An 8297-nucleotide genomic window follows, 5' to 3' on the forward strand; every position below is an offset into this window, starting at 1 on the left:
AATAAACTTTTGCTTCTTTTTCTATTATAAAACAAAAAGAAGGAATGAATGTGCTCCCAACCTTGGTGTAGTACAGAACCATTTTATAAATATTTAACATTCTATAGGACTGATTCATATATTCTCACACAACTCTGTGGCAAGGCTGACCCATACTGCCGACACTCTACATATCACTGAGACAGGGAGGTGAAATTTTCCTGCTTTCAGTCTAATTGTCTTTGACAATTGCAGTGCCCAGTGCTACACTGCTTGTGTTGTATTTAAAAACAGGGGAAAGTGTAGAGACTTGTTCATTAAAGATGCAGTATCTCTGGTTCACAAAAATGCATCTGGCAGGTTCAAAATCGAATGTCAACCAAAGGTCCTTGCAGAGTGTGAGCTTCAGTTCATGTATTGGTTAGTCACCAGCACAGCTGGGTGGGGGTTCTGGGTTTTCTTTTTTTTCTTTTTTTTTTTTTTTTTTTTTTTTTCTTTTTTTTTTTGATTTCTGAAATACTTGTATCTCTGTGTTTACTCATGTGCTTCATATAAATCTGCAGATGATTAAATGATTTTTTTTTTTTTTTTTTTTAAGTGAAGAGACAAAGCTATTGTTTGGACATGGTGTGTATGCACATATAAATATTATATACACACATGCACACATACAAGATGGAAGGAGTTAGTGCTGTGAGGACAAGGTTAGCTTTCAGAGCTGATGATGAAAACCAACAGACACAGATTATTATACACTGGAGGGATGACTTTTCCAACAAAGGCAGAAATCAGGAGTAATTCCTTTAAGTCAACAACGTTATACCACCTTCAGACTGGTTAAGTGAAAAGCTAGGAGGCCCTAGAACCTTTCTGGCCTTGCCTTGTGACAGAATGTATCCGTTACACCTGTGTAATGCACTCTCCCGCATGACGGAGAGCGCTTTGGAGAGAAACAGGGATTACGAGAACAGCTCTTTATCTGAAGTCCTACGTAGATGCAGATAATGGAAATCCTAGTCAGATGCCCATCTTTGCTTGCAACATATGAATGGCTAAATGCAGGAGTTAATTTGGATATTTTTGACTAGATGATCCCCAAGTGAAAAAAATCCTAAGAAAAACCACCTAAATATGACCTTGTACCATTTTACAGAGCATAGCCTCCAAATAGCTGGTAAAGACACCCAGATGGTGTCTGGCCTATGTATTTTAGTCAGATGGTTGATTATCCTCTCGCTAAGTTTGTAATCCTCAAGAAAACACTTTGTCCATCTATCTGCATTTGAGTAGAATATAAACTGACTAATAGATAAATAATCCATGTGAAAGTAAATAGCCTTAAAGTAAACTGCCTCCACATTCCATTGATCAGCTCAGTCAGCAAACTTTTATTATATTGTCACAAATGTTCTAAATATTTTGAAGAGAAACATGCCAGCAATACAGAGTATTTCCATTTCTGTCTCACGTAAGGTCTTTATGAACTCCTCCTTGTATTGATATTGATCCTTCAGATTGCAGAAATATTCCTTCAATTTATTTTATTTTTGCTGCCATAGGAATTGTTACTGAAGTTACAAGAAAGAAAATGAGCTGATGTAGAATGGGACCCACACATAAAAATACTATGCAGAGCATAGGCTGACACAGCAGATGCTCTTTAACCATTCAAGGTTCCTTAAAATCCAGCAAACCACTCAAACTTTTCTTTGGCAGCAGCCCCTGGCTTTGCCTGGTAATAAAAGACAGCAGTTTTCCACCATGGAAATGTCAAAAACTAGCTAACGTTTTATCCTGACAATACCATTAAAACATATTTTGTCTCTCCTCTCAAAAACAATCCTAACCTTCGGGATCCACCCAGGTGCAGGAGGATGTCAGGATCGCGCTTCAGCCCTTCTTGAACTCTCCCCAATGAGGAGGCTGCTGGGAGGGGTGAAGGTCTAGCAGCATGCCGACTCCTGCTCACAAGGGAGAAAAGGGGATAAATGAAGGAGAGGGGAAAACAGTGAGAAGGAGTGGGTGTGGTGGGAGGTTCAGCCAGTTCAGCCCCCTGAGGGGGGGAAATTCTGTCGAAGAAGTTAAGGCGACCAGAAAGTTTTCAAGAAGGCCTGAGGTGTTTCCTGTTAACACTACCCAACCAAATCCAACAGACACCTTTCTGAGTGGTGTAAAGGAGAGCTGCTGGTAAGGAAAGATTTGGATAACAATCTGGTTCTGTCCTCCACTTCTTGCAGCCACTGTCATACGGGTGAAGTTTTCACCTGCTGCTGCCCCAAAGCTGAAACAAGCCCTGAAGAGCAGGAGCGTGTGTGTGTGTGTGGAACCTGCATTTTCACACCATCTCAGTTTCTGCCTGCTTGTCACTTTGGTTAACATTTGAAAAATCCATTTCCCAGAGTGACTTTTTATAGAGAACAATTTAAAGCTGGAAGCCCAAGGGACAATCTACAATTTAATTCGCTTTTTGTTTTTGCTACTGGATAAGATGATGTCAAAAAAAAGAAAAAAAAAGAAAAAAAAAAATTACACTAAGGGTAGTTTTCATTTTACCAGCTGCAAAATCTGTTAGGAGTTATGGTTTTATCAGGAATGGATAAAGCAAAGGTTGGTTTATCAAAATTTGCCTGAGCTTTTCAAATAAGACCAGCTCAATGACAGATACGAAAGGCAATGTCTAAGACAGAATTTGGGTCAGCGATCTGCAATAGCGTACTTGCCAGTGTGATCAACGTGAACCTACAGCTAGTGGAGACACCAGGGTCACCCAAACATGAGGATGGTAGAATGACCAGGATGGAGAAGCAGCCTGTGGAGGTTTAGGGAAGCAAAAAGACTGGTTCATAACAAGGACCATAGACTGTAATTGCTGTTGAAAAGAAAAAGAAAAAAGAAAAAAAGAAGAAAGAAAGAAAGCAGGTGATGTACTTAAGTCTTACTTTCTACATCCTTAATGAAAGGCACTGTTTTAAAAATGGTATTTTTATGCTTAAAACATAAAGTTTTAGATAGACAAAATGTTTGCCAGGAATCCATCTTATATTAGATTTTGGTTTATCTGCTCTGTTTTTAGCATGTTCTATCTAAATATATATATATATATATATATTAAAAGAAAGATAAAGGAAAGAAGTAATCAATAGCCATAAATTTCCAGCAATATCACAAAATCCCTCATTAGCTTTCTGAATGCTAACTGTCTCCACTGATTTAACAAAACAGACAAGATCTGTACAATTTTTGAGAAGACAAACGTGATCTCGTAACAGATTGGTATCTCTCTTCTTGGGGCTTTTCAGTGCATTTATTCCATGGTTTTGAATGTACATTACTTAACAGAAACATTAAATGCCAGTGCTTTGCAACAGTTTTGTTACTGTCTCTTTAAAGTAAACAAACAAAAAAATACATTCAAAAAGCAAGGCTGTTTTGCTCACGTGATGGCAGAGGCTTGGGCAGCTGCAACATATACTGTTCCTGCTCAGAGACATTACCCAACATCAGTCAGCTGTCATGAAAAGAGTTGCACAGAAAGCATTAAAGGATAAAAAGAAAGATATGGGGGTGGGGGGAATTGAACAAAATGTCACACATGCCAGCTCATCTTTCCAGAAGGAAGACACCAGAGTATGTATATTTGGGGGAGGAAAAAGGGGGGTAAAGAGCACTAGCATGGAGAAAACTTGACTTCAGGGGAAAACCAGCAGCTCTCTGAAACTCCTTATTAGCAGGTTCACATTCCTAATGCAATCTGACTTCTGTGTTGGTTTTGGTTTTTTGCCCTATTTCTTACTTTGCTTTCCAAGATAAATGTAACAAAACTGAGGTAGAAATAATGGTGGGCACACTCCAGCCTGGAAGATTTCTAATGGATGCTAAATGAAGATTGCATCACGGACAATGGAGCCGCACACACATAACAAAAACTCAACTTTACAGTTTGGAAAGGGAAATAAATGTACTTTGAGGGTTCTGTTTTGCTTTATTATTTGTACTGTTTATTTGGTCACAGTCTACTGTGTTGCTATAAACATCTCTGCAACCCATAGCTCTGCCAGTGACCTACACTGATTCCACTCCCTACAGCTCCACCAAAATAACCTCAAAACCATGACCAGAGCCCCATAGTAAGCGCCAGCAGTCACAGCTTAAGGTAACTTGCCTCTAGGAGTCCTACCAAATCTTACATTTGACTGTTTCAGCTGCTAACATAAACCGATTATGTGGCTTTTTTTTTTTTTTCATCTAAGCACCTTCTAAAGACTGTATCACATAATTATCAAGGAGCAATATGCTGAAAACTCTTACAGTTTACCAACAAGAAAAATTGTTCTGCTCTGATTTGATTTGACAAATTGGCAAAAGAACAGTTTCCTAGCACTGCAATCCTTCTGTTTCTAATTTTAAAAACTGTAAAGCTTCAGTCATATCACACTTTAGTTTTTTTCCTGGATACATTCAAAGTAATTTTCCTTGCCATTTTCCAATTGTTGAGGTAAACATACATATTTAATATAAAGTAACATTGAAGCCTAGCCTATAACTCTCAGCAGTACATAGTGCTTTCAACACATTCCTTTGAGGTACTGTACAAATCACAATCACTTTCCTGAGTTTTTGCAGACAGAACATTAAAAGAAATGAACTGCAGAAATTAAGGTCCAGATTACCATTACCCTGTTTTACCTGTTCTTAGTTTAACACCACAGAACAGACAGGATTGAGGAATACTGTTGCTCTTAGAATAGCAAAAATCTGGTTCTCTGTCGCAACACAACCGTTCATCTCTTTAGTCCAATAATGTTTGAAGTTAAAGCTCTTTATATTAGCACATGCCACCAATGTAATTGTGAGGCAAACAAAAAATAAAGCACCACTTCAGGCACTTGACAGCAACTAAATCTCAAGAACAGCAGAATGGAATCAACACACAGGGTTCATGTCCTTCTGAAATCAACCCACTTGCACCTTGCTCCTTGGTGAGTATTGTCTGGCTTGAACAGAACTGAGCATCAACATGCGCTTTCTGTCATGTGTGGCTTTTTCAGATCAGCAGCTCTTGTTTGATGCACTTTTCCTTCAAGTCTACCCTGGCTCTTTAGAGGCAAGGTATATTGTAGTCTTCCCAGTACCCTTTGCAATTTTAACACTACTGAAAAGGGTTCTCTACCCTATGTAGCAGGTTCTGTGTGTGCCAACATTCATTACTTTTTTTTTTTTTTTTTTTTTTTTAAGTAGTATCACTGACTGCAACCAAACATTTTGTTCCATTCAACATATGTATCAAGCTCTTTTTGAGATATGCTAGGCTGTATCTTGCAGAAAGCATTTTCAAAGTCTTGATATGTAACTGGCCTCAACTGGCTGGGCATAATGGCTGAAAGGTCTGTGGCTGGCATGGCATGGAGTGGGCCCACCACTGCTTCCTGACACAAGTGAGCCACATCTAGTCCAGAAAAGCCTTCTGTGCGCTGGACAAGCAGTGCAACCTCCTTGTCATTGAGACAATAATTGTGCTGTGAGAGCAGTTGTACTATTATCTGGTGCCTCGCTGTGCTGTCAGGAAGTGGGATTAAAAGTCGTTTCATGAAGTACCTTCGAAGAGATTCATCAATTTCTTCCGGTTTACTTGTGGCGCAAATTACTACTATTTGGTCCTCAGCAGAAGTCAGTACAGTGTCCAGCTGCATAAGGAACTCGGTTCTCATCCGACTTACTGGACTGTGTTCTTCACTCACTTGCGAAGAAAGAAGCATATCAATGTCACTAACAAAAATCACCGAGGGTTGGCGACACCTTGCCACAAGGAAAGAGGCATGGACAATTTTTTCTCCTTCACCTAACCACTTTGTGACAAGGCCAGAGCCAGTGATTTTGAAAAATGTGGCTCCCAGCTGACTAGCTATACATCTCCCCATTAATGTTTTGCCCGTTCCCCGAGGTCCAAATAAAAGGATGCTCCGAGGTAGAGCAGTCAGTCCATTGAACGCATCTGACCTCAATACTGGCCATAAAACCTCCTCCTTAATGACGGCCTTTACTAGATCTAGGCCAGCGATGTCATTCCAGTCTACGGGAGGTCCTTGGTTGATAATCTCATTGGTAACAAGGTCAATGAGGTGTGTGTCAGTATTCTTCAGTTGCTCGTCCACAGAGTGGTTGGATGAGGTAGCTGCACGAAGTCCCGGGCCTTGCATTGGGTGAGGGAGGAGCTGCCTGTGCTCATCACCATGCTCATTCATTACTGGGGAGGTATACTTCCCAAATGAGTCACTCGATCTTGAACCCAGTGAGTTTTTAGCAGTACTATAGGATGGGGGTGTGAGAGCCCTGCTGGACTGGCTGCTGAATTTCCTTTGCTGTTCAGAGGACATTAGCTGCTTTGTTGGCTTAAATGCTAAGGATGATGTTTCAGCACTTCTGTCAAATCCATTCCCCCTGTTTGCATTTGAAATGCTGTTGTCAGGCATTCGATACATGGGACTCTGTGTAGATCTCTGTTGGCCATAGCTGTAATTTCCATAACTGGAGTCCATTTCTCCTTGCCCTGCCATGTAGAAAGCTTTCCTTTTGAGAGAGCTGGCTGAACTGTTGGTCAGGGCAGACGGTGCGATGGGCGTCAGGCCATGGCCCTGGTAGGTGTAGCTGGGGACGGTAGTGGGGGGCAGAGGTGTTGGAGCAGGGATTCCTGACGGCAGGTAGGCCGAGGGTGGTGGGGCACCCCCAGGGCTGTACCCAGGGCCAACAGCGGTTTGAGGAGGGTAAGTGGCAGATGGGTAGCTGTAACTGGAGAGGTTCGAGGTGCCATTGTAGCCAGGGACCAGGGCTGGTGGTGGCGGCGGTGGTGGTGGGGGCTGTAAAAGCCCCGAGCTATGCAGGGGGGACGGATGAGGGGACGGAAGTGCAGGTGCTGGTTGGCCACTGTAACTGGTATGCAAGTAGGAGCCATTGTATCCTGCGGCGTATTCCTGAGATGGGAGCCCTGAATGAAGACTGGGAACAGTGTGACTTCCGCAGGTGCTGCTGGAGTAGCTAGGTTCAGCCAGATTACTGGCCACTCCGGGCGAACTCCCGATGCTGGCTGACACATCTGTGGGAGGGAGGGCCGCGCTCACGCCAGCTTTGCTGGCAGTGATGACATCTGGTACGCAATTCATGGGATACACGCTCTCTGAATTCAGCGAAGGCTGCCAGGGCTCGCTTTCATTCTTCCGTCCGTTCACCAGCCCCGAGGGAGCTTCAGTGTAATTGCTGAGAATAGGCCGTTCAGCTGGGCCCTCCAAAATACCGGAGTATTTTTCTGCATACTTTTTCAAGAGATTGGAGGCAGTCAGAGCTGAGATGTCATCATTAGCCCAGGCGTACTGGTAGGTGCGCTGCAGGTGCCCCCGGTACGCTTCCACCTTGTGGGCAGGGGACCGGGTGGTAGAGGTGATATCAAAGTGCTGTTCTGGCCACTGGGCATGCTCCGGCGTCCACTGCATCTTCAAGCCTAGGGCAGCAAGAGAAAACAAAGTTAGCAGCAAGCTCAGGCTTTTTTCAAAGCATTTTAAATGAGTTCTTGAATGGATTGCCTGTAAACTTCTCATTTCAGCACTCTGAAATGCTGTACTTAACATCACAATCCTTTAAGAAACAAAATGCAGTGCCCTGATGAAGCAGCATAAACAGTCAGATTATTGGTGGGTTTTGGTTTTGGTTTTGGTTTTTGTTTTTTTAATAGGCACACACACATTTTTTTGTTAATTATGTAGGGGGTATTTGTTGGTTTAAATATATATATACACATATACACGATGCCACATTTCTTAAATTAATTAGCTAAGATTTTAGATTTTAAATACTCTGAGTACAGATTTATTTTTAACACACAAGGCATCCAACTGCTCTGTCCTCTCTCATCACTGTTTCAGTTTTATATTTTAACCAATATAAAAATACGAGACACAGCTGACAGAACACATCTAGGATACCTCTCTTATTTGGTACTGAACACCTAGTTAGCACAGTATAATGCACCCTGTGCAGAACAATATGACACAGACATAGCAGGTCATTCCATAATCCAACTCTCATCTAAAGTGGTCCACGACAGTTTCAAATCTGCTTCGTGGAGTGCAGCAAAGCAATCTCCCAGGCAGCGCTCCGTCGCTTTCATCACACAAAGCCTACAACTCGGTATGAATTACAACTGGCTCCTTTCTGCCTCTCAGTTCTGTTGTTGAGGCTCTGGAAAAAAAAACAAGCATGACTTGTCTATCGGTCTCCTTGCTTGCTCTCTCTTTTTTTCACCACCACCCCCCCCCTCCCCTCACAGC

At 42.2% G+C, this 8297-nt stretch overlaps 1 protein-coding gene across 1 annotated transcript; it reads right to left on the reverse strand.

The window, feature by feature from the left end:
- Nucleotides 1-5219: 5219 nt before the first annotated feature.
- Nucleotides 5220-8055, reverse strand: FIGN (fidgetin, microtubule severing factor; the record flags this gene model as incomplete). Its single annotated transcript, XM_079538967.1, has 2 exons — nt 5220-7471; nt 7953-8055. The coding sequence occupies 2 exons, from the start codon at nt 8053-8055 to the stop codon at nt 5220-5222; spliced, it is 2355 nt and encodes a 784-aa protein (XP_079395093.1).
- Nucleotides 8056-8297: the final 242 nt, after the last annotated feature.

This window comes from Tetrao urogallus (assembly GCF_951394365.1).
Source record: "Tetrao urogallus genome assembly, chromosome: 8".
Classification (NCBI taxonomy): domain Eukaryota; kingdom Metazoa; phylum Chordata; class Aves; order Galliformes; family Phasianidae; genus Tetrao; species Tetrao urogallus.